This window comes from Chrysemys picta, chromosome 13, assembly GCF_011386835.1.
Source record: "Chrysemys picta bellii isolate R12L10 chromosome 13, ASM1138683v2, whole genome shotgun sequence".
Classification (NCBI taxonomy): Eukaryota; Metazoa; Chordata; order Testudines; family Emydidae; genus Chrysemys; species Chrysemys picta.
In genome coordinates, this window is record NC_088803.1 from 32,694,896 (window position 1) to 32,722,413 (window position 27,518).

Consider the following 27,518-nt stretch of genomic DNA (forward strand, 5'->3'; position numbering starts at 1 on the left):
TATTCCTGCATTTTTCCATACGCTATTTAAGAGAATGCATTTCTGCAACCATCATTTTTGGGCCCCATTCATGACATCATTTCACACTCAGGCCAAAGCTCTCCGTTCAGTTGTAAGCAGCTCTACAATAAAGTTTATCTAAACAAATGCATGTCTAGTCACTAATGTAAATAATGAGATTTAAACCACCCAAAACATTTCCACTGCCCAAGGAAAAGCTGTAACAATAGAAGGAAGCTCTAATACATAAAAGCCACTATTGCTTTGATGAATGAAGCTATTTACTAACCTAGTTGCACAAGTTTCTGCCTCCAGGGCATTTTTCAAAGTCTGTAAAAAACTGCAGCTCTTAAATAGATTACAGGTTATGACTTTGTTTACCTAGCTGTTGAACACACCCCACACTCGTCCACAAAGGGCAGGTCTTCACTACAGGGGGGGGTCGATTTAAGATACGCAAATTCAGCTACGTGAATAGCGTAGCTGAATTCGACGTATCGCAGCCGACTTACCCCGCTGTAGGGACGGCGGCAAAATTGACCTCTGCGGCTTCCTGTCGACGGCGCTTACTCCCACCTCCATTGGTGGAGTAAGAGCGTCGATTCGGGGATCGATTGCCGCGTCCCAACGGGACACGATAAATCAATCCCTGAGAGGTCGATTTCTACCCGACGATTCAGGATGGTAGTGTAGACCTAGCCATAGAGAAATAAGAACAGACAACAGTAAAGAAGTTAATGGTGTACAACAGGGGTCGGCAACCTTTCAGAAGTGTTGTGCCAAGTCTTCATTTATTCACTCTAATTTAAGGCTTCGCGTGCCAGTAATATATTTTAACGTTTTTAAGAAGGTCTCTTTCTATAAGTCTATAATATATAACTAAACTATTGTTGTATGTAAAGTAAATAAGGTTTTTAAAATGTTTAAGAAGCTTCATTTAAAATTAAATTAAAATGCAGAGCCCCCCGGACCAGTGGCCAGGACCCGGGCAGTGTGAGTGCCACTGAAGATCAGCTCGCGTGCCACCTTCGGCAAGTGTGCCATAGGTTGCCTATCCCTGGTGTACAATATTTTGTATCAGGTTATATCTTTCCAGCTGTACCTTCAAGACAGATACAAACCTGATGGCAGAGTGGAATGAGAGCCACCAGTCTAGCATGCTAAACATATTTTTAGTAGTCAGTCAGGTAGTTTTAGGAATACCGGTAAAAATAAATGGTGGCCCTTTGAACATACTACCAGATGACATGAAATGCTGCCTGTAACTTCTGAAGATAGAATACAAGGATGGGGTTGGTAATTGGTCAGAGGACCTTCCACCCTCTAAGTTCAGCCCCTTACCATAATGGCTAAATATCCAATTTCCGTGCAGTAGCCTCAGTCCAGTTCACATTGGACAAGAGTCCACATCACAAAATACGCCAATATAACTGGTCACCTCTGCAGAGCAGCCAAGAACTGACCAAACTACTCTCTCCCCCTAGAGGTCACCCCCTTCACACCAGATTTAGGACTGGCATAGTGTGGTGTTGAAAGCTTGCACTACTCTTGGCTGCCCCCTACTCATTTCCCTGGATAAAGAGCCTGCAGAGCTCGGGCTCCAGCTCTCAACTTAGCACATTCCAAACACTAATTTCATTTCCCCCCCCACAAAGAAGTTAAAGGAGACCCTCGCTATAAGACTTGAGACACTAGGGGTACCCAGATGGATAGACCTGTAGGGAGGGGCAATGCTATACATGGACCCACTATTTCTTCTCCTGCTGCCCTGCTTCTCAGCATGAACCACAGAAATTTGGTTTATTTCCTGCCCCATAATTACAAGAATCTCAGCAACACCTGGATGGTGACCATGAGCTCAACTTACTGTGAGTAAATGCATTTTCCAAACATCCCATGGGGTTTACAATTCGATAAGAGCTAAGAATGACCACTCTGAAGGAGCACAGCTGCACATGTAACTTCACTGTTTGCGTAAATGTGGGATCAGTTGCTCTAGGGTTGGCAAGGTTGTGTATTGTCCAAAATGAGCTAGCCAAGCGACAACTAGTGACTGTATTGTATTTGAAATAATATCCAGGCAGGGATTATAAAGAGGGAGAAAGAGAATCTATCCACAGGGAGGAGGGCTGAATCTCTCAACATTACTATAGTGAGATACCCCATTGCGAGCAGTACCCGGACACAAGAACTAGCACAAACTTTGAAGTCAGGATATTTTTTTTTAAAAAGCAAATGCTACTTCTTACAAACTCAGTGTATTGCACCTTCTTCAATCTTTCCCCCTTTTGCATTTTTGAAGACAAATTTATCTAGGTGCCAAAATCCGTTCTGGAATTCAAAACAGCTTGCAGCTTGTTCATTTGTTCCAAACCAGCCGCTGGTTTGGTTTGGTTTGCCAGCATTCTGCTTTGTAATAATGCACAAAGAGATAATATAAATTGAATTCGCTTCTCCAGAGTGATGTTGTTTCTCTCAGTACCCACAGAAAATTAGCAAGCAAGCACCCACATGTTATCATGGCCAAGGTTACCTCCAGCACTCAGTATTTTTGGACACAGACTTTGTTTTATTTTTCTCTCTAGTTTGTTTTTTGAAGCAAATGCTGCTGCACTGGTTTGTGGTTTTGGATACCAGCCAGCCTCTCTTTGCTGAGCAAAGTATGACAGGAGTGCCAAACAAGAGAGAGAAATACATTCATCTACTAACATTGTCAACAGGGTCCCCCGTCTCCTGAAAAGTAGATAAACTGATGCACGCAGACAGCTTTAACTCCCTTGCCATTCACCCCCATAGGTTGCCCTCAGAGCCCTTGCTCTGTTCTTCACTGCAGAAGGAGAGAATTTACTTTAAAAGGACATATTGTGCTGCAAAAGCAAGGGAGGGTTTTGTTTCCAATTCAGAGGAGCTGAGGGAACTTTCATCTCCGGACAATACTCCCAGTTTCACCAGGGCACTGATGCCCACTAGTCTCACCCCCAAAAAGAAGTCAATTTACTTCTGCTCCCTTATTAACTGCATCACTTGTCCTCTGCCTGCAAATTAGAAGCTTGCTGGGGAACCCCTCTCCAAGTAGTATCAGCCAATTTTTGTGCGCAAAGGCATAATTACTGTTGCACTGGTTTAGCATAGACTACATGTCTAAACTTGCAGCCTGCTTCCTCTCCACAAGAATTTTGCCATCCATCCAGTGGGAGCCAGAGCAGGCCCCCGAGGAGGAATTCAATTGTTTTCTTAGTCATACAATTCTTTTCTTATGGCAAATGTCGTATGACTGAGATTTACACTCATTTTCCTCATTTTCTATTCATGTCAGTAGCGATTTGGGACCGACATAGGACAGCATCATATTTAGCATGTTGACCTTTTTCCTTTGAAAACTGTGCAGTTAAAGACAACTTGGTTGCCTCAGTTTACCCCACACTAGGTCTTCAACAAAACCAGACAGATCCTTGCATCGTGCACAAAAAAGCTGTTAGAATGACAGCTGGAACAAGCTCGCTCTCGGTACCTGTAATAAGAATGCAACAGTGGTTTTCACAATACAGCTACCAGTTTCATGAGGGGGCTATGAAAGATGACATCAGATACAAATCACTTAGTAATAACCGCGCATCTTTATAATCCTACCTCAACAATTCAAAAACATCCCTCAGTGGAATTTCTAGTTTTATTTTTCAAGATATTTTAGGGGAAATGATAAATGGAATTACATTGATCTTAATGAAAGCCAAGATGGGCACATTGCATAGGTGATCTGCGGAAATACAGAATTTAGTTTTTGAAGTGAAGTGAAAACCTTAAAGAGAGATGACATAATAGTAAGATCTGATATAGCTATTTTCATCAATAAATCTCAAAGTGTTTTACAATGGAGAGCAAGTACTATTATTCCCAATTTACAGGTTGGAAAACTGATACAGAGAGGTGAAATGATTGCTCAAGGCTACACAGAAGAAGGTCAATGTAGAGGCTGGACTAGAACCCACATATCTTTACTTCCTGTCCACTGTCACATAACATGCAACATCCTGCATCCCTCACATGTCTACAGGTTAGAGCAAGGAACTGGAAGCCACAACTTCTTGTTCTGTTGCTGACTTGCTGTCTGGTCTTGCAAAGTTACTTAAGCTTCCTAGACTTCAGTCTGTACCCAGTGTGCAATATGGAAAGAATACTTACTTGCGTGACAGTGGTGTTCTGCAGCTTAATTTGTTTAAGATTCTCTGATGAAAGACATTGTATGAAGTACTAGAGATGGACAAGGGGACAGAATTCCATTCCATACAAATTCCTCCCTCTCCCCACACGAACCCACCCCTCCACACACACACACACACACACACACACACACACACACACACACACCGTGAATTTCAGGTATCTCTAGATTAAGTTTAAATGAGCACACATCCATTACACAGATAGATATGCTATAGCAGTGAATTGGTTTCTTAGTTCACAAATCCTGCACATCATCACAATTGTACTATCTGAACTTCAGGTCAGCTCTAGTAAGTGTTATAATCCATCAGTTCTAAGCAGCAAAGCATGTCCTTCACAATTGATATTTCCCCCACATGTGCGTGACTCCATTCGGATGTTTTATTGTGTTCAAATGTTATTGTGAACTTTGTGTTGTGCTCAAAAGGTTACAAATCTTTTTATCTACATTCACAGATGTCTCCTCCAGCAGCCAAGTGGTGTTTCCTTTACCTTACAAAGTCTTCCCTTTCCTTGCCCTCTGCATTGACCGCAATGGGATGCTCATTTCTGCTGTAGGACTGGACTCATGACTTACCTGCCAAATATACAAAGAGTAACCTTGGAGAAGCAATTCTTTGGTCATGTTTAATGTTACCAATGTTTTGTTTGTTTTCTTCTGGCAAGACACCATATCATGTATTAGTAATAGCAAAGGTCTCTCTTTTTTTTTTCCATTGCCAAAAGGCTTTCAGTATGTACTGGAGTTTAGTAAAACCTCAAGTTCTTCTACACTAGTGACTTTAAGTAGTTCACGTATTTATTTTACCAGCAATGAGTGATGTAGTAGCAGAACGTGCTTACTCAAATGATTTTTAAAAAGATCTAGTGTGCAAAACTTCAGACACTTAGGATGTGATTGCTCCCCTATTGGAAGTGCAGCACACTCAGGCACAGCTAGGTGTGGAAGGGACAGCATAAAGGTGGCTTTAAGCCATTTTTGTGCTCTTGGGATTCTGGATTAGTTGGAAACTGGTGCGGCCCCAGCATAATTCTGCTATTCAGAATGGCAATAGAGCTTTGTGCTAGGACTCCACTCCCTCATGCCCCCTACAGGCCCCTTGTGCCCACAGCCTCACCCCTAGCACATTCCCACACACTAGGACTGGCCAGGAGCCACGCTTACATTGGAATGCTCCCCCAGTCCCTGTACACCAGCACAGTGCTGCACAGAAACTGTAGCAGCAGAAATCATCTCTCTCTTACTAGTGTCTCAGAAGACAACATTAATTGAAGACAAAGGGACTGTTTACAGTAATAAATGTTTGCAGGATGAGGTCCATAGTTATTAGAGACAGTGGTGCTGTGCATGTAGCACCTACAAAGGCTATTAGAGTGCTTTGTGAATTGGGTCATATTTCCATATATTGAGCCCTAGAAATTCACATGGATTGAAAATAGCTTCTACAAGACTAATGTATCCATTCAGATCATTCTTGGTGCCAATTTATTCACAAATCGGAAGACATTACAAATCCTACAGTGGCTGGAGTATTTTTAGCTTACAACACCTGTACTTCACCATACATCCGCAAACAAAGTTTGTCCCAACAGTCTTAGAAGTGTTGCTTGTAACACCAGGGGAATGCCTTTAGCTCAAGTCCCAGATGGACATTTATACTCTGCAACCATTTCTCCATGGTGCAGATGGGAAATCACAGGCATTATAGCCACACCAGTTCAGCCAGCCCTCCTAATTCTACCCTGCAGTGCCTTGCCTCATGTTTGGTCTTATCCAGAACCCCTATTCTCAGCTAAAGTGCTGAAGCACCTACCCCCCAGTGTTTCAACAACCCCAAAAATGCACCAGGTACAGGAACAAAATCTACGTAACAAAGAATCCTCAAGCCTCATCCCTTCGGTCCCCCTAAAATCCATGCTACTCACAGCACTCCATGGTATACAGAAGTACCTCTAGTCTGCCCACAGCTATCCATCCACCACTCCACTTACATAGCAGAAAAACACCCAATTTTGCTTCACCCTCAGACAACCTGCCCCTGACTACAGATAAATGCTACTTAAGAAGAGCCCACACCAATGACTGCCATTTGGTGGTGCAAACCACCACTGGTGGGCACTTGAGCCTGGGCAGTAGTTTTGGGAAGTTGTGTGTGCAACTCCCAGCGTACAGAGTGTTTTCTCTTGAGCATCATGTCTTGTTGTGACCCATCAACTGCTCTGTCAAATGTTTTCAAAATTCTAAATCCTGATGCAAGGGTGACAACGTAACCATGAGCAACCATTCATCCAACCATTAACAAACAACTTACAATGATTTCTGCAGATTGTGACCCATCCAACACACACAAGTTACAGAACATCTAGACACACAAGGTAGGGGAAGGCTTGATTGCTCACTAGCCTTTTTTTTTTTTTTTTTTTTTTTGGAACAGCTTTAATCCAAGTCCATTTCTTTCTACCATTAAGGGTAAGAAAGTTCTTGGGGATTTTTATGTGGCTCAATTTAAAAATAGTTTAGGGAACAAAAAGTTGAGTTTGTTGCCCTCCTCCCTTAAAAATCTTCTAGTGAAGCATCTCCCTGGCACTTCCCTATTGCATATACTTATGTCATATTTTTATAATATATGTGTAAGCGTTACATTCTGGATCCATCTTAACACTTCAGGCCTGATTCTATTACTACGGACATAAGAACAGAATTGAAGTCAACAGAGTCACACTAGCGTAAGTGAAAAGAGAATCAGGCCCTTCATTATTATTTCATATTTACATTGTGGTAGTATCCAAAGGCTCCAATCACAATCATTGTACTAGGTGCTGTACACTGAAGATGTGGGCCCCGCTCTGAAGAGCTTACATGTAGTGAAGGATGCTTTACAAGCTTCATCAAGCCACGTGCTAGGAAAATTGTCGCCAGAAGAGCACTAGGTACAGTTTCTACACTCTGATCTTGTCTCCTCCAAAATCCATAAGTCACACCTTGCTAGCCCTCTGCATGTCAGACCAATGGAGGGACATTCCACCAAAGGGTTTAAAGGCAAAGGGTTATAGGACGTGTGTGTTAGCACACACCCCATTCCACCCATGACTTCTATGCAAACTCAAACACTCAATCACTCCTGTCTCTGGCTCCTAACCTGCCTTAGAGCAGAGGGATGCGTGGACAAACCCAAAATGAGTGAAATACGAGTTCAACGTGATGCTATTTTTGCAGCATTTTTTTCCCCACCTGCTTTCAGGCTAGAACTTGAGAGTGTCATGTTTCAGGTCTGAAAAGCTAAAACCATCTCTCTCAAACCAAGCTGCTGGGGATTCTACTAAGCACTCTCTAGTACCAACGCAGGATTGGCTCCAATTTTCTTTTACAATTCTTTGCAGGAAGTAGTTTTGCAATGAACAGAAATTACCACAGCAAAGATCAATGCTACGGACCTTCTGTTTTCACTGCGGTTAGAAAACAAAACCCAGAGTTGTAACACACTAAACCAAAATCAGAGAAGTTCTCGTTACTGCTGCAGATCAGAATGTTTTTGGTTCTGTCACATTATATGTTGGATAATGTTACTGTACTGTTCAAAGTCAGGAGAACTCCATTACATCAAATGGGGGAGAGGGGTCACACTCAGCAGATGTTTTAACACCACTCTTGAGCCTCTTCTATGCTGAGGATTGGTTAGGCTCCTGTTACAGGTTAAGATCAGCATTGAGGTATACACTAGTTGTACTTGGCTCCAGACTAGGGGCTGTTCTGGAAACCAGAAGCCTGAGCACCCACATTGTGTCCCAACATACTCCCTGAGCTTGAACTGGCATACAGCTGCTTACCTCAGCACCTATAGAGTTGGTGTATTTCCCTGGGCTGGAATCATCTGACCACTTTATAGCTCCGTTACTTTGGCAGAAAGGAGCCGGGGCACCAATGAATCAAGCCCTGAGACTCTTGAATTAAAGGCATCAACTATCTCCTCTACTGCTCCCAAAAGTCACCTACCTCTCCTGCTAGTTTCAGAGGAAATGCTGCCTTTGAAACAAGAGCGGTTACCATTACTTCCTTGTTTTTAACATTCATTTGCACACACTGGAACAAGTCCAGAGATTATGGAGCTTTAGCCAAGCAGCTGCATTTCAGATCAGCTGCAGGGATGTATACGCATCTCACCCCTACCTTCCACAAGGTAGTCAAGGATTTCCTTCCACTTGAGCTCGCTGCGATTTCAAACATTAACATTGTCTGAGATTTACATTGGCGGAGAAAAACAACCTTCATCAGCGTATTTGTTTATCCGTTGCCCAAAAAGGATATCCTTCCAATTCCATTATACAGTGGCCATCTGTTCCCGAGCTAGTGGCGCTTGGAATAAACTGATCCCTATTCACTAGAGAGCGTTACAAATCAGCTTCTCGCCATTCTAAACAAGATCTTGAATAGCTAATAGACAGCTTCTTCACAGATCCATCTATAATGATCCACCCTCCACCTCAGAAAATTAACATGTATAGTGCCACAAAGCCGTATTTCAACTTTTGCAATGCAGAAATTATGTTCCAGGTTTTCTTAGACACTAGTACATTTACTTTTTCTTTTTTTTAAGATGTCAATCTGTATAACAAAATTAGGCTACAGTGTGCAGATACATACAAGATGAATACTCCATGGGCACATGTGGAGGGAGGATCATGTTCCTAACTCAAGACATTTCAAAGCCATCAGCAAATAAAAAGCTTTGATCATTTTTCCTTGCCACATGGCAATGCACTTATGGCAGGCTTGTTTGTTTCTAAAACTTCTCTGGTAGTTAATTCCCATTAATTCAATACAGATATTACTCAAACAGCACAGCCATCTATCCCCAATCTCATGACATGGCACTTGGACTAGGAACCTTGTGGCTGGCACGTAATAGCTTTACCGAATGAGGTGAAAGACATCCTTCCTCTGATTCTTCTGCATAAAGTTGTCTTGTTGGTTTCTCCCTAGAAGATCTCATGGATTATAACTAAAGATTGAATACATGGTGAGGCAGGTTGGAATTAAGTGGAATTCTGTTCTCGCTCTGCCATTAACGTCTCTGTGGCTTAAAGCTAGTGCACTTTCCACTGCAAAAGACCCCCGGCATGGCCACAGCTGGCCCAGGCCCGTTGACTCAGGTTCATGGGGCTTAGGCTATGGGGCTAAAAATTTCTTTGTAGACACTCAGGCTTGGGCTGGTCCCCAGGCTCCAAAACCCCATAAGGCCGGGGGGGGGGGGGGGGGGGGGGAGGGCGGGGTTTCAGAGCCTGGGCCTCAGCCTAAGCCTAAATGTCTACACTAAAATGTTTAGCCCTGCAGCCCGAGCCCCGCAAGCCTAAGCCAATTTACCTGGGCTCTGAGACTTGGTGCTGCAGGTATTTTATAGCAGTGTAGACATAACCTCAGGGCCTGATTTTCAGAGGCTGGGGTGGGAAGAGAGAGCGGAAAGACACTACATTTTCACAGACAATGGGCCCTGTGAGAATAGTGCATCCCCCCGAACTGAAGGTTACCCAGGACACAAGTTAAAACAAAAAGCCTTCTGGTTACCTTACACAATAAGGACCTGATGCACAGCCATTTGAGGCAGTCCATTGACTTCAGTGGGCATCGGAATGGGGAACAAATATTTATATTGGGCTCTTCAGTCCAGCGGAGAAAAGTAGAATACAATTCAATGGCTGGAAGTTGAAGCTAGACAAATTCAGACTGGAAATAAGGCAAAATTTTTAAACTGTGAGGGTGCTTAGCCACTGGAACGGTTTAAAAAATTCCATTGCTGACCATTTTTAAAGCAAGATTGAGTGTTCTTCTAAAAAGATATCATTAGGAATTATTTTGGGGGAGTTCTCTGACCTGTATTATACAGGAGGTCAGACTAGAGAATCACAGTGGTCCCTTCTGGCCTTAGAATCTATTAATCTAGATCAGGATCCTTAGGTCTAAGCTCCTCATACTGTTTAGCATGTCAACAATGGAAGGATGTTTTTGGTAAGTCACACCGCGTCTGAAACAAACGTTACTATTTTAAAAGGCTCACATCCCCATTCTTAGAGGATTTACATTTACTTCATAAACATGCAGACATGCCAAAAATAAAAGCCCTCTGCATCGGAAAGAATTTGTTCCCCATTCCAAGGCCTCTCAGCGGGATGCTTCTGATTTCACTGTCAGGATGAACCAAACTGGTATTTGCAATGCTATGTTGGCCTAAGGAAACCACAGACACACCCAGAATACTACATATCAGAAAGGACTGTCTCACACTGATTCGCTTGTTTGAACCCACAGACTCTTTCAGATCACAAAAATTAATATCCAAGTGAGGATGGTTATGTTGCATCTTTCATCTGCAAGTGTTTCACAGACTATGTACACCCAGCACCAGTGAAACAGTCACTTTTGCAGCAGAGAGCAGCGGCTAGACCGGGGGCAGGCAAACTTTTTGGCCTGAGGGCCGCATTGGGTTTCATAAATTGTATGGAGGGCCGGTTAGGGGAGGGGGTCGTGGCCCGGCCCCCACCTCTTATCTGCCCCCCCCCCCAGGACCCCTACCCCATCCAACCCCCCCGTTCCCTGACGGCCCCTCTGGGACCCCTGCCCCATCCACACCCCCCCGCTCCTTGTCCCCTGACTGCCCCCAGACCCCCGCCACCCCATTCAACCCCTCCTCTCATTCCTGACAGCCCCCCTGGGACTCCTGCCCCCATTCAACCCTGTTTCCCACCACCACCATATCCACACCCCCACCCCGAACTCCTCTGCCCTCTATCCAACACCCCCTGCTCCCTGCCCCCTTACCGCGCTGCCTGGAGCACCGGTGGCTGGTGGCACTACACCCGCACTGCCCGGCTGGAGCCAGGCCACACTGCCGCCACCACGCAGCTCAGAGCACCGGGTCAGGCCCGGCTCTGCAGCTGCACTGTCCCAGGAGCTCACAGCCCCGCCGTCCAGAGCATTGTGCCGGCGGTGGGGTAAGCTGAGGCTGCGGGGGAAGGGGGACAGCAGGGGAGGGGCTGGGGGCTAGCCTCCCGGGCCAGGAGCTCGGGGGCCGGGCAGAATGGTCCCACGGGCTGGTTGTGGCCCACGGGCCGTAGTTTGCCCACCCCTGGGCTAGACAGACAAGTGCAGCAGGTCCCACAACTATAGAAGCCTCTTACTGAAACACAGCTAATCATTTAGATCTACTGGCACCAGCTTGTTCTTCTGAGGCCAAATGTCCTGGGTGTGGTTGGTTGAAATTGTTCTGTCAGAAATCAGGGATTTTCAGCTAAACTAAATATTTAAATTCAGAAATGCCACTGCAGTGTCCTGTGGGAGTTGTAGTTTGAGTGCCTCATGGTCCTTTTCTCCTCTATAGGCTGGGCTCCCGATTGGACTACATCTCCCATGAGGCATCGTGGCCATCCAACGAAGCAGAAATTGGTGCATCTTGGGAAATTTAGCCCAATCAGCGAGCCCAGCCTGTAGAGGAGAAAAGGAGGGCAAGGCACCCAAACTACAACTTCCATGATGCACTGCAGTGGAATTTCAGAATCTAAATGCTTCTGTTTTCAGACAAAGTATTCTGTTTGATTTTTCACTGAAAACTTGAATTTTTCTATGCAAAATAACCCATTTTTTGCCCTACACTAGTCTTGGGTTCAGTCCCCACAGATTACCATGGTATCTATATGTACTCCATGCTTGAATAAAAATAATATGGCAGTTGGAATATATTACTGACCACCTGACCAGGATGGCGGCAATGACTGTGAAATGCCCAGGGACGTTAGAGAGGCTACTAAAGCAGAAAGTGCAATAATAATGGTTGATTTCAACTATCCTCATATTGACTGATGTGTCACCTCAGGGTGTGATGCAGAGATAAAATTTCTAGACACCATAAATGACTGCTTCTTGGAACAGCTAGTCCTGGAACACACAAAGGGAGACGCAATTCCTGATTTAGTCCTAAGTGGAGCACAGGATCTGGACCAAGAGGTAACTATAGCTGACTCGCTTGGTAATAATGACTCTAATGTTATTAAATTTAACATTCTTGGAGGGAGGAATAATACTAAAACACATACACACCAAAGTAACAATTTTCTTTAAAAAGGGGAACTACACAAAAATTACAAGGCTTTATAGACAGAAATTAAAAGGGCCTGTCACAAGAGTTACATGCCTGCAAGCAGAATGGGGACTATTTAAAAACACCAGAATAAAGGCTCAGATATCCCAAATCAGAAAAGAAAACAACAGGAACAAAAGAATGCCACCATGGCTAAACAGTAGAGTAATGTAGGCCATTAAGTCAACGTCTACCGAGAACAACAACAAACTCTAACAGGTTAAGTATAAGCAGGCAGGCCAAGAAAGAATTAGAGAAGGAACTTGCTAAGCAAACAAAAACTAACAGGAAGAATTTTTTAAAATACATCAGAAGTAAGAACCTTGCCAAACAGACACTGGGGCCAGTCAACAATAAAGGTGCTAAAGGAGCACTCAACCAAGACAAGGTCGTTGCAGAGAAGCTAAATGAATTCTCTGCATCAGTCTTCACTGCAGAGGAGGTGAGGGAGGTGCCCAAAAAGACTAGCTCTGATGTGGGTAACAAATCTGAAGTATTGCCCCATACTGATGTGTCAGTAGGAGAGGTTTTAAAATAAATTGATAAATTAATGATATATTGCAGGAGCAGGCAAACTTTTTGGCCAGAGGGCCACATCTGGGTATGGAAATTGTACGGCGGGCCATGAATGCTCACGAAATTGGGGGTTGGGGTGCAGGAGGGGGTGAGGGCTCCGGCTGGGGGTGCAGGCTCTGGGGTGGGGCCAGAAGTGAGAAGTTCAGGGTGCAGCAGGAGGGGGATCAGGGCTGGGGCAGGGGGTCGGGCCGGGGTGCAGGCTCCGGGTGGCACTTACCTCAAGCAGCTCCCAGCAGCAGCGGCACATACCCCCTCCGGCTCCTACGCGGAGGCACAGCTAGGCAGCTCTGCGCGCTGCCCTGTCCACAGGTGCCGTCCCTGCAGCTCCCATTGGCCGTGGTTGCCGTATAGCCAATGGTCAGTTTAGCCCAGTAAGCTGCCTCTGAGAGTGGCCTGTACCAGAGCTTTGGGTGGTGGAGGGGGTGTACAGAAGAGGGCAATTTTGGAGATATCCACCCATCTTCTACTCCCAGTTTCTGGTAGTCAGAGGTTTAGTGTTGTCCGGAGCATGGGATTACATCCCTGACCATCCTGTCTAATAGCTGTTGATGGACCTGTCCTCCATGAAATTACCTAATTCTATTTTGAACCCAGTTATATTTTTGGCCATCATAACATCCCAGGACAATGAGTTCCACAGATTAATTGTGCGTTGTGTGAAAAAGTATTTCCTCTTGTTTGTGTTTATCTGCTGGCTATTCATTTCATCGGGTGACCCCAGTTTTTATGTTGTAGGATTGGGTAAATAACACTTATCTGTTCAAGCACACTATTCATGATTGTATAGATCTCTATCATATTCCCCTTTAATTTTGTCTTTTCTAAGATGAACAGGCCTAATCTTTTCAGTCTCTTCCTGTATGGAAGCTGCTCCACACCCTTGATATTCTTTGTTGCCCTTCTCTGAACCTTTTCCAGTTCCACTATATCCTTTTTGAGATGTGATGACCAGAACTGGACTGGACACTATTCAAGGCACTCCATGGATTTATATAATGACGTTATTATATTTCAGTCTTATTTTCTATCCCATTCCTAATAGTCTTTTTCACTGCTGCTTCAGATTGAGCTGAAGTTTTCAGAGAACTATCTGCAATGACTCCAAGATTTTTCTTGAGTGGTAACGGTTAATTTAGAATCCAGCATTATATATGCATAGTTGGGATTATTTTTCCCCAATATGCATTTATCAAATGTTGAAATTTCATCTGCCACTTTGTTGCTCACTCACCCAGTTTTGTGAGATTCCCTCTGTAATTCTACACAGTCAGTTTAGGATATAACTATCTTGAATGATTTTGTATCATTTGCAAACTTTGGCACTTCACTGGTCGCCCCCTTTTCCAGATAATTTATGAATATGTTGAACAACTCGGGTCCTAGTACAGATCACTGGGGTACCCTGCTGTTCACCTCTCTCCATTGTGAAAACGGACGGTTTATTCCTACCCTTTGTTTCCTGTCTTTTAAACATACAGCTAAGGGTAGCATAAAATCCCTCCTTTACCTGTAAAGTGTTAAGAAGCTCAGATAACCTGGTTGGCACCTGACCAAAAGGACCAATAAGGGGAGAAGATACTTTCAAATCTGTGGGGAAGGTTTTTGTTTTGGGTTCCGTTGTTCTCTCCGGGTCAGGAGGAACCAGGGCAGGGAAAATACATCTCTGAACTAAGCATCTAATATTACAGAAATAGTAAGTAATAGCAAGGAAATGTGTTAGGTTATCTTTTGTTGTAGATTGTGAATTTTCCCTGTGTTAAGAGGGAGGTTTATCCCTGTTTTTGTAACTTTAAAGTTTTGCCTAGAGGGGAAATCCTCTGTGTTTTGAATCTTTTTGTTACCCTGTAAAGTTATTTTCTATCCTGATTTTACAGAGATGATTCTTTTATTTATTTATTTTAAATAATCTTCTTTTAAGAACCTGATTGTTTTTCAGTGTCTTAAAGACCCAGGGGGGTTGATCTGTGCTCACTTTGTAACCAATTGGAGAGGATATTATTCTCAAGCCTCCCCAAGAAAGGGGTGTAGGGACTTGGGGGGATATTTTGCGGGAGGTAGGGCTCCAAGTGGCCCTCCCTGAATGTTTGTTTAAATCACTTGGTGGTGGCAGTGATACCAAGGGCAAGGAAGGAATTTGTGCCTTGGGGAAGTTTTACATCTAAGCTGGTAGAAATAAGCTTAGGGTTTTTTTCATACGGGTCCCCACATCTGTCCCCAGAGTTCAGAGTGGGGAGGAAACCCTGACAGAGGACCTTCCCCTGACTGCTGTACATTCCCCCCAATCTAGAGAAAAGATACCACCATTAAATTCCAGGGTTTTATAGAAATTATTCTCTCATTAGTTTCTGGAAGCCTTTTCCATAAGAAATACACAGACAACAAGCAAAGGATGAACTGAGGAAATGAGAGCAAGAAGGGAAGTGAAAATAGCCATTGCCATCTCGTTAATTAATGGCCCAAGTTTTATTTCTTCTTTGTCTCAGTGCAAAGTTCACGTAGGTCAGGAACAGTTCCCATCTCTGAGCAAAAAAAAAAAAAACCATCCATCATGCTGGACTTTCACACTACAGGAATTGTTTCACAGCACAGCGTGGGGCAAAACTAGAAAAATTCCTGTAACATATAGAACGAGAAGAGTTGTTTTCACTGCAACTAAAATTCCCTTGATTAGGGGAATTTGACATGAATTTTGTCAAGAGGGAGAGGGAAGAGATCGCTGAGTACTGTAGTTGGCAGTCATCTTGTTGCATGAATGTTTTTGATGTGCGAATAATGATCCCCCCAACACCAAAACACGGGTCTTTCCAACTGGAGGTGAAGCACTAAATCCATTAACTAACAGGAGCAGCAGGGTAGCTATTTCTCTGTGAGTCAGCCACAGAGGGATGCATAGCACACTTCACAGATGTGTTACATGTACGTCTCCCAATATTACTTTAGTGACAGTGTTCTCCACTGCCATGAAGCAGACCTAAGTTTAACTGCCTCATTGCTTGATTCCTAAGCTTCCAGTGCTGGATAGCTGACGGAAATGCTATTCAGATAGAAACAATTATCTTGTAGGGAAAAGAACTCCTACGCTGATGGAGCAAAATTTCAGAAGATTAAAAAAATTGAAAACATTCCACACTCTTAGAGTAACCTACCCTGGGGATTGGACTTTCCTGTAAACTATGCTAGCTTTTAATTTCCTTTGTCTTCACAAGCATCCACCATAACCCTGCCAGTCTGAAAGCCAATGTAATGAAAGAAAGGATCTTCATACTAGTCAACAACAACTATAAGGACTTATTATTCGATCTGCCAATAGATTCCAAGTTCACATGTTAATATTATTCCAGGCAACACGGACCTGCTCTTCCCCAAGGACTTTGCAGCTACAGTTTGTCAAGTATGCAGTTATGACCTGCCTTTAGTCACGTACAATTCAGTACAAAAGCCAAGTGCATACATTATTCCTAAAATCATCTATGAATTGTAAAGGAAGTATATTACTATATATAGATTAATCATTAGCTTAATTGATCATTTCCATACTTCATATTGCTCAGATTTAATTAGCAAGCAGTCTCGCTGTGCTTTGTAATGGTTCTGTTAAGTAGAAAAGTAACTTTAGGTTAACAAAGCTTGTTCTCTTTTTTAAGCTATGTTGGTGGTAAAAAGGGAGAACTAAATTAACGTAATAAAGGCTATTACAGAAAATAATTAAAACCATGTTTATGTTCCTGACAGATTAGAACAACTCAAGTGGTTGTTAATTTGGATACAAAATCCTTACAAAAAAAAAGAGTTAAGAAGAAAGAGGTTTTATATACTATGATGTGGAAAACAGTATCCTAGGCAGATGTCACTTTAAAAAAATAGACCAGTTAAAATATCTCAGCTTTTCTCTTTTTTAAAGATATCTATTTAGAAAAATTCTATGAATTCTTCAAACATAGAAAACCAAAAAAAAAAAAAATGTAGTGAGTAAGACAGTTAAAAAGTGAGGTCATATAGATTTATTAGGGTGTTTTTGGTAACTTGGCTAATACAGGACATAATTACTAAAATATTTTTAGGACTTCAACTCAACCACGTAAGCACACATTTGAACTATGAGCACATGGATAATCTCACCCCTATTAAATATGTGCTTTGCTGAATAAGAGACCTACGTTTCATTTGGAGCCATAATACACTGAATTTATGGTCATGCACTAAGCCTTTCCAATCTCAAAATTAAAAAAGAAAAAGTGTGAATCTGAATAACAGTGTGGTTTTGTATGTTTGCATTCTTTTGTTCTGAGTTATATCTGGCCAAAACAGAAAAGCCACAATACATCTTACAGTAAACATCTAACAAAGACCAAACAATTATTTATGATTTTAGGTTAGCCAAAATAAGGACTGCTCCCAGCATGAATCCATGTCTGCTGTTTCAACCTGTTGCAATTTTCTCCAGCCAGTTAATCCAAGCCATCAAAAACTGGAAAATAAGATTTACAATCAAAGTGTTACTGCCAGAAATCTTCCTGACTGAAGTGTAAACTGTGCTGCTGTCACTGCACCTCCTGGTGGCAAAGTGAATAATACGAAGTCTTGCATGTAATTTTTCTACTTACAGCTGAAAATGGGCTGTTCCAAAGAACCTAATAATGATGGTTGCTTTTCATTAAGCACAGATGTTACCATGAGCATTTGCAGCTGAAGTTATTCTGCAACTCCTTCAGGATAAGGATGCAAACAACTGTGATACACACCCTGCCAGTAGGATCAGGAACAGATACTGATGACAAGTTACACAGGAGACAGATACTCAATTACACAGTGTGTACTGTGTAGCCGTAGCCTGAGTAGGTTATACCTACCTCCAACAGATACCAGATAGCTGAAAGGCTGGGAATTGTTTTTTTGTTTGTTTATATTTTTTCTCAACCACACACTTTTAGCAACACTTGTAACCTGCATCATTTGTCATGCTAATGAAGACTTGTGGTCCTAAAAATTAACTTGTGAGCAAGAGATGAAAACCCATCTTGCATTTCAAAATATTGCTAAGCAAAGAAACATTGTTTCCACTGGACTCAGTGGCAAAACTACCACAAACATCAAATGGAGCAAGACTGAACCTGAGCATGTAAAATGCTGAGCTATACCTTCCTTCAACAATGGTCGCTCCGGATGGTGCAAGGATCCTCAGTAGACTATGCATGTTTGATGATGATGCACCCTCCTTCAGTTTCAGTTGAGGGCACCAAGTGCCTCAACAAATTGCCGTCTCAGCTAGGGATGTAAATATCGGTTTAAAAAGTTAACCAGTTAAATGATTAAAATTATTTTGTTTAACCAGTTAATCGTTAACTGAGGTAGCTGGAGGGTCCTGGCACGGTGGAGGCTGCAGGCAATCCGGCTGGGGTCCAGCTGGTGCAGTTGGGGCTGGGGTCCCGTGGCCCACTCCAGCCCAGTGGGGGCTGGAGCCGCTCCTGCCGGCCCAACGTGGGGCTGCTGGGGTTTACAGTTAACTTTGGTTAACCGTTTACATCACTAGTCTCAGCTAGTAAAAACTTTAAAGAATTCATTCCGATCCTAAAATACCATAAGTTGAAACAAAGTTGCCCTTCAAGGATGCTAAGTTTGGGTTTTCTCTGCATAATAATCATATATATGTTATACTCTATATACAGACACATGCATAGCACAGTGACAATTACAACACAACTCAAATGGAAATTATGTTGTTTCTAGGGCTGTCGATTAATTGCAGTTAACTCATGCGATTAACTCAAAAAAATTAATTGTGATTTAAAAAATTAATCATGATTAATCGCAGTTTTAAGCACACTGTTAAACAATAGAATACCAATTGAAATTTATTAAATATTTTGGACTTTTTTCTGTATTTTCAAATATATTGATATCAATTACAACACAGAATACAAAGTGTACAGTGCTCACTTTATATTATTTTTATTACAAATATTTGCACTGTAAAAATGATAAAAAGAAATAGTATTTTTCAGCTCGCTTCATACAAGTATTATAGTGCAATCTCTATCATGAAAGTTGAATTAAAAAAACAGAATTATGTAAAAAAATAACTGCACTCAGAATAAAACAATGCAGAACTTTAGAGCCTACAAGTCCACTTAGTCCTACTTCTCGTTCAGCCAATCGCTAAGACAAACAAGTTTGTTTACGGGAGATAATGCTGCCCACTTTTTATTTACAATGTCACCAGAAAGTGAGAACAAGTATTCGCACTGGACTTTTGTAGCCGGCATTGGAAAGTATTTATGTGCCAGATATGCTAAACATTCGTATGCCCCTTCATGCTTTGGCCACTATTCCAGAGGACATGCTTCCATGCCGATGACTCTTGTTAAAAAAAATAATGTGTTCATTAAATTTGTGACTTAACTCCTTGGGGGAGAATTGTATGTCTCCGGCTCTGTTTTACCCGCATTCTGCCATTCATGTTATAGCAGTCTTGGATGATGATGCAGCACATGTTGTTCATTTTCAGAACCTTTTCGCTGCAGATTTGACAAAACATAAAGAAGGTACCAATGTGAGATTTCTAAAGACAGCTACAGCACTTGACCCAAGGTTTAAGGATCTGACGTGCCTACCAAAATCTGAGAGGGATGAGGTATGAAGCATGCTTTCAGAAGTCTTAAAAGAGCAATAGTTCAATGCAGAAACTACAGAACCCAAACCACCCATAAATAAATAAATAAATAAACCTTCTGCTTGTGGCATCCGACTCAGATTATGAAAATGAACATACTTCAGTCCGCACTGCTTTGGATTGTTATCTAACAGAAGCTGTCATCAGCATGGATGCATGTCCTCTGGAACGGTGGATGAAGCATGAAGGGCATATGAATCTTTAACACATTTGGCATGTAAATATCTTGCGACACCGGCTGCAACAGTGCCATGCGAATGCCTGTTCTCACGTTCAGGTCACATTGTAAACTAGAAGCAGGCAGCATTATCTCCTGCAAATGTAGACCAACAAGTTTGTCTGAGCAATTGGCTGAACAAGAAATAGGACTGAGTGGACTTGTAGGCTCTAAAGTTTTACGTTGTTTTGTTTTTGAATGCAGTTATTTTTTTTACATAATTCTACATTTGTAAATTCAACTTTTATGATAAAAGCACAATAGTATTTGTATGAGGTGACTTGAAATACTATTTCTTTTGTTTTTTACAGTGCAAATATTTGTAATAAAAATAAATATAAAGTGAGCACTGTACACTTAATATTCGGTGTTGTAAATGAAATCAATATATTTAAAAATGTAGACAACATCCACAAATATTTAAATAAATGTTATTCTAATATTATTTAACAGTGCAATTAATCGCGATTAATTTTTTCATCACTTGACAGCCCTAGTTGTTTCATAAAAAAAAACCCACAGAAGTTATGAGCACCCTGGGGTGTCCTTGAGGACTATACCACGTGAAAAAGTCAGTTAGAAAAAGAATAGCGAAGTTCTCCACTGATACAAATGATGGAAGATACAACTGGCAATAGAATATGCATCTAGCAACAAGTTATGCCTCTTAAAAGGCCAACTGGATACAAGAGTATGAGGGGGTTGAGGTTTTTTTTAAAAGGCAAACCACAAAAATAAATTGCATGCTCTTGTTTTCAAAGGCTGAGAATCCTTACATAAATAAAGGCACTGCCTAAGATTTTCTAATTGACCAGTGATTTGAGTGTCAGACTTGAGACACCTTAAAAGGAATTGGTTTCACAAAGCAGATGCTCAGAAGTTTGAGAACCAAGTTCCTTAAAAGTGTTAAGTAAAGTAGCCAAAAATTAAGGGATCTAAATTACTTCTGAAAATCATAATTAATCAGCCCCCATCTTAATTCAATGGGTTATAAGGTGATACTACTACAGCTAGATTTCTTAACTTTTATGAGTCTTCTGCTCTATTATATATATATATATATATATATAAAAACTGGTAGTAAGTCAGTAATATTTTCAGATCACAATATTCCTATACAAAATACCATCTTAGCTTATATAAGAACAAACAGAAATTACTTATACAATCCGTTCACACTCCTCCTCCCCACAAATGCACTGTGTATTAGGCCATTTTAATTTCTTCCTTGATAGAAGTATAGTGATCCAGGAGACCATTTTCCAATTTTTCCAGTTACCTGAGCTCCAAGGACACCTTTAAAGATCTCTTCATCCCAAAACCAATAGTACCTTCTAGAAGAGAATCCCAAAACACTTCACAAACATGAACTAAGCCTCATAATATGCCCATGAAGTGGTGGTTTTGCAGATAAGAAAACCAAGGCACAGAGAGTTTAAGTAACTTGTCCAAGGTCACACACAGCACCTGTGGTAGATATAGGAACACAATCCATGTCTCCTGATTCCTAGTCCTGTGCTTGAGCCTCAGGAGCATCCTTCATCTCATACACCACCATATATTAACCTTTACTCCAAACTGATCCCCAAAAAGGTAGACTGAACAGAGATTCAAACTTTTCAGTTTGGAGAACATCCTACGTATAGCAATACAAAGGGCTTAAAAGCAATCCACTGACTTGCCAGAGATTAATTGAATATCCTGTTGAGTAACGGAGCTCAAGCCAAAAATGTCTGCCGCTTTTATTTTAAAAAAAAGTTTCTATTCCCCATGAATGCAGAAATAACCTTCCAGATCAGAAGAGCTTCTGCATCAGTTCCTGAGTCTGCACACGGACAGCTGCAGTGTCTCTGCTTCTGCTTATAAAGTAGCTCTTGCATGCAGGAACAGAGTAAAATGATGACAACATACTACTGTTCAGGTACCTGTGGGAAGCAGTGAAACTAGAAAGAATCATGACACTTGCATCAACAGAGTGTAACTGTTTGGGAAAGCTATAGGCAGTAGCAGAGGCAGGCACTGGAGTTATTAGCATGGAAGGAAAAATTTAAAAATTAAATGCAATATTTGGAAAGAGAGAGGACACAACTGATAACATGGAGTCACAATACTTCACTTCCAGTAGGAAATGCAGATGGGCCAAAGCCAGAATATCCTGACTCTTGACGTTTCACAGGGAGAAGGGTTCAGATTTGAATCTTCATGCCAACAGTTCTGGTTCTTGGCTGAATCCAAGGCCAGAAGGGCCAAATCTCTGGGCCTGGTTTGAATGCAGCCAGAAATCTTATGAAAATAAGCTTCAAATCCAAGCCTGAGCCTAAATATCCTCATTTATTTCTAGTAGAGCCAGGTGGTGGCACATCATTATATTCAGGTATTTCTGCACATCTTTGATTCAGTGACCAGGAAAAACAAACAAACAAAAAAACTTATTTGCCGGCCAACCTTAAAAAACAGAATATAGCAATCCAATGCAGCAGATATTAATACTCAACTATAATTTTATATTTCAGGAGCCCGTTAACCAGCAATAACTTATCCATCTATTCATTATAAAAATGCTTTGCCAAGATCACTAAAAATAAATCACTGTGGTGGCACTTTTGCAGCTGCTGGAAGTTACCATGACCCAAAGCAAGGCTCACTAACTTAGGCTCAGATGCTGCAATTAGATCCATGCAAACGACCCCGAGTCAAGGGATCTCCACGTGGGTGAGCCAGGGACTTTGGGCAAGAATCCAACTGCAGGATCCTTGTTAACACACGTGTGGGTGCACACACGCTACATGCCCAGGCCAGGAAACGCTCTTCCTGCTGGCCGAGGGAAGAGAACATTCCGGTAACACCAGGGGGCTTCAGAGCAAACAGGAACAGGGCTCGCTCGCCAACATGACAAGAGACGCTGAATCTCCAGGGCACGCAGCAGTGTAACGGTCCAGCTGCACCACACAACCACTTACCCAACACCCTTAACACGTACGATTAGACGGATGCTATAAATATGCAATCCTGGTGCGTAGGGGAGAGAGGAAAAAGGGGGGGGGGCAGAAGGTGTCCCCTATCCCACTGTTCCCACAACTTTTTACTCGCCTGTAACGGCTGGACTAAAGCATTCCCACTCCTAAATGTCTTTCACACACACTTGTTCGCACCATTGCCATGTCCCCAGCCAGCGTTGCAGCCCTTCGCAGAACAAGGCTGGACCATGGGGTGGGGGTAGAGTGACCAGATGTCCTGATTTTATAGGGACTGTCCTGGTATTTTGTTTTTGTTTTTTTCTTATATAGACGCCTATTACCCCCCACCCCGTCCCGTTTTTTCACACTTGCTATCTGGTCACCCTGGGGGGGGGCAGGCTCGCACTGGGGATTTTCGGGTGTTGCAAACCCCCCAACCATTACTGGGGTCTGTCAACCAGAGGGTCCCACACCCACCCTCGGTCACGTTCTAGCCACGGGGACACGGCAAACCTCTCACCACTAGGTCCCCTGGGCAGTGAGAGCAATCCCCGGCGCCCAGAGCCTCCCTACCTCGCTTGCAATGCCCTGGCGAGGGGCGCATCGTCCCGGCCGAGCCCCGCCAAGGGACCCTGCAGCTGCGCGCCCCTCCCTGGGACCCTTCGGAACCAGCAGTTGCTGGGGACACAAAGGCATCGCTCCTCCAGGGATCCCTCCTCCTACCTGCTCTGCCTCCGCGGGGAGCCTGGCCCGCAGCCCTGCGTAGGGATGGAGCGAACCCCCGGCTCGGCGAGAACCAGCGGCGTGAGAATCCGCGGGTCCGGCTGGGCTCCTCCGCCGGTTTCTAATTGCTGGCGCTGGGCAGGAGAGGAGGGGCTTGGGCGGGTTTGAAAGGAGCCGGGCTGCAGGGAGAAGGGGTGGAGCCAGGCAGAGAGAGCTCAAGGCACGACCCATGCAAAGGAGGGAGGAGTAAGGGTCTGGAGAAGCCTGGGTAGGGACAAGGAAAAGCTGCTCTCTATCCTTTGCTTGAAGCACAGCGCTCTCCCTTTCTTCTCCTGGCTGTTAGGGAAATAGGCTTGTTCAGAGAGACTAGGGAAGCAGCTTGGAACAGGGGCTGGGTGGTTGTTGCCTTGCTTTGATTTTTTTTTTTTTTTTAAAGCACAAGTTAGTGAAACCTGAAGGGAGATCGGGTCCTGCAAAACTAGCCTTACTGCAGAAGTAACTAATTCTTCTTGGTGTAAAGCGACGAATTCCCTCCGCTATCTTAAAACACAGCGAGCTCGCTAACTACGAACCTTTTTTTAGGTTCCGCCACCTGGCGATGTTGCTGATTGCTGCTTCTGGGGGCTGGCTGGGGCCACCTCGCACCCAGCAGTTTCTCAGGCCTTGAATATGTGATTGCTACTGCAGAAATATTCAAGGTGAGCCTCCAACTGCTTAAGCCCGTTTCAGTGTTTGCCGGATAAAAGCCTTCAATGTGCAAAGACGTTATTTGTTATCTTCCGTGACTTGCACTGTTGCGTGGGAACTTAGGAGAAACAGTCTTACCAACTATCCTTCATTCCTATGCCAATCTGAGATAATTAATATATGGGATAAGTGCTCTGCCTCCTGTATGTGTGTGTGTGTGTATATATATATATATATATGTTCCTGTTGCAAATTAACGTTTTGTGGGAGGAGGAGCTCAGTAGTCCTTGGGATAAGGGAAGGGAATTAGATGTCTAATGGTGAAGCACTGCATTAAAGGGGCTCAGCTCACTCGAAAGTTGCAGCGGGGAGGTGTATACCCAAATTAATTTTGAAAAATGCGATAAATGAAAGTGAGCGCACTAGGATCTTTATTATAAAGACCTATGCAAACCCACTACTCTAAATCTATGTTTTTTTCTACTACGGGAAAGCATCTGCAATAAGGTTCAAAACCAGATCAATGCAAATCATACCATGGTCTGAGGGACTCCCATTCATCTGATTATTTCAAAGCTAGCCAGCTATGAGAGGGAGTGGTTCTATGTTCTAATCCTATTTCTATGGTCAGATGAAGCTACTGTTCAAATAAATACCTAGGGCCATGCAGGACTCAGGTATATACTGGCAATAGGGAAGAGCTCACTACCAATACTTACTTTTCTGCTGCTTCAGTGGAACATGAACCAGTTAGAAATAGAAGAATACAAAAAAAAAAAGTTGGAAGAAACAAGGGGAATATCTCCTTCCATTCCTTCTACCTCTTACTGTTTCATGTTCCACTGGAGCAGACAGAAGAGTAATTTATTGGTTCTGAGCTCTTCTGAAGAATAAGAGTGAAATTCCAATGAAATGGACATAAATGTTGCTTTAGTCTTCTGTGAACTGTTAGAGCTCAAATCTGTATTGGTACATTTGAGTTCCTAATCTGTTTTGTAAGTTTCACTTACTACTTCAAGGAGGGGGAAATGTCAGTCATTTAAAGATCAGGAAAGCTCAGACAACCCCCTGTTGTACCTAGAAGCTACAGCTCACATTAAAAATAGTAGCAGGCTGTAACTACCGTTCCACTCCACTGGCACCTATCTTAAATATTTAAACTGGCCCATCTTCCTGAGACTGTGGTGTCAGACACCTGCCAAGCCAGTGATTGGTACATACACACCACTGTGAACTGAGGAGAGAGAACAGACCTTCTTCCAGTCACTTTCCCACTGTGACTGCACTGATTTAGCATGGTCAAACTGTGAGGCAAAATCTTTTACTCATCCTCATCAGAGTGTTCTAAAAGGAGAATCATCCCAGCCCTATATTCACCTTCCAGGTGTGGATACTTTAATTAGCCCCAGCCATCTGAGGAATGGCAAGTAAACTCTTCTTAAATAAACTATTTATTCAGTCTTGTGCAGTTTGCCACATGCTTTATTTAGAATTTAGCAACCAGCGAAGTCCCAGGAAATGTAATAGCTGTTTTTTATAAGTGTCTTAGGAGAGGACAACATACACTCTCAAGACATGCTGCATCAATAGCATAGGTTAATACAAGAATTCTGCAGTCCTTTCATGTACTTCTATGCAGAGCAACTTATTTACAGAACTTCTCTAGAAAAAAACAAAGGTTCTTTCAAACTCTGTGAATGCTTTGATTGCTGAACAATGATACAGCTTGTGTGTGGTTGTGATCTGCTGTCCTTTTAAAGATTTGTCAAGAACTTATTGACCTCATTGCAATAGTCAGTGTCCCTTCTGCTTATAATGTGTCTATCAGGTATTCCCTTAGGGCACAAATTAGTGGCTCCCCCCATTTTCATCAGCCCTACGATCCCTGCACCTAGTAGAGGCAATTTAAATTTCTGAGTACAAATGTACCCCTTTGGGGCACAACCTGACATATACACAAGATGCTAAGTGCTTAAAAAGAATGCACCAGGAACACTGGGCAGGAATGGAGAAGTCTTGTGCCCAATGTCTCTGTATATTGTGTGGCAGTGAACCCATTAGCAATCTAATGTAGATTTGTTCCATTTCTCAGGAGCTGAGAACTGAAAAATCAGCTAATCTCTAACATTTGGGGTCTTACAAGTTAGAGACCAAAAAAACAATGCGCCTATTGAAATATGAACCGTTATTTTCTGTCATTGGAGCATAATGGTGCTTGAACAATCAACAGATGTTCATTGCCTTAAGTGTTTGAAATGAGGTTGGTGCTGGCAAAAGGTGTCAGCTCAACTGACAGTAGTTGGACTATTGATATTATCCACATGGAAGCCAGTTATGATGTGTGTGTGGATGCTGTGTGTAGATTAAAAGAAAATAAAAAAACAAAGGAACACATAGTCGAGATTAGAGAATTCCTATGCCTCTGCTCCACACTAACAGCTCTCAAGGACATTGAATAGGTTACTGCTAGTGGCAACATCCCCGCTTGTTTTATTTGCACACCAATGTAGTTGTCCAGTTTGGAACCACCATGCATATTGCTGCATCACTTTGCTTCAGTTTTCTCATATCTCCTCCCAGTGAATGAAGCAGACAGCCCTCTGATTTCTAGTCTCAGGGCATCCAAGATTTTCACCACCTTTTCTCTCAGCAGGGTGAAAAGCTGAGCTGGGCAGATAACCAGAGATGATGGCAGCAGCTGAATCGTCAGGACATTAGAGATCTCGAGCAATTGGCAGCCAAAGTTCCAGATGAAAGAAAGAAGCAGGGTGCACAGTAGCTAGCAGGAAAAAGGGGGAAAGAGATTTTTCCTGGTGAAGACATTATTTAAACTGATGGCATTTCCAATGGGATATAAAAGGTGTAAGACCACAATGAGCATCTGGTTCTCCCCCCACGTTCCCCCAGCAGACCTGGCACATAGCAAGGAATTGCTCTAAATCCCCAGTCCCCAAGCTACTCCACATGGACAGACCCCTGAAGAGCCCCACTGAAGTCACTGGATATCCAACTGCAGGATCAATACACAAAAAGCAAGATCAATAGAAGATTTATATTCATGTACTTTATAACAGGTTTTTATAGCATTTGAAAGATATTTCCTACTTTACTGACATGCCAAGACCCCGCAGGAGTGGATGATATCATAAATACTTAGAGAACAGGTAGCACTGCATTCTGTGCTCTGAGTTAGATGCTGGGGACTTTAATATCAGCAAGGAAATTGGAGAATCCTGAATTCAGGTCTTGTCAAGTAAGTGAAGAGGGCAAAATAATTTTTGAAGGAAGAGCCTGTATCTGTAATTTTTAGACTTACACATATTCCATTATTTGGA

At 42.7% G+C, this 27,518-nt stretch overlaps 1 protein-coding gene across 19 annotated transcripts in view; it reads right to left on the reverse strand.

The window, feature by feature from the left end:
- ARHGAP40 (Rho GTPase activating protein 40) overlaps positions 1-23,777 on the reverse strand; it is a 73,340-nt gene extending 49,563 nt beyond the window's left edge. For 4 of the 19 annotated variants that reach the window (XM_065565839.1, XM_065565843.1, XM_065565842.1 and 1 more), the window contains exon 1: positions 23,497-23,771. Coding sequence is in view for 2 of the 19 variants with exons in the window: in XM_042858282.2 (XP_042714216.2) it covers positions 18,068-18,123 (56 nt within the window). In the remaining 17 variants the exon portion in view is untranslated. Of the gene's footprint in view, positions 1-512; positions 696-18,067; positions 18,198-23,496 lie in introns of those variants that run through there. The other 15 variants (XM_065565830.1, XM_065565831.1, XM_065565834.1 and 12 more) reach the window with 10 other exon arrangements.
- Between the last annotated feature and the right edge of the window lie 3,741 nt (positions 23,778-27,518).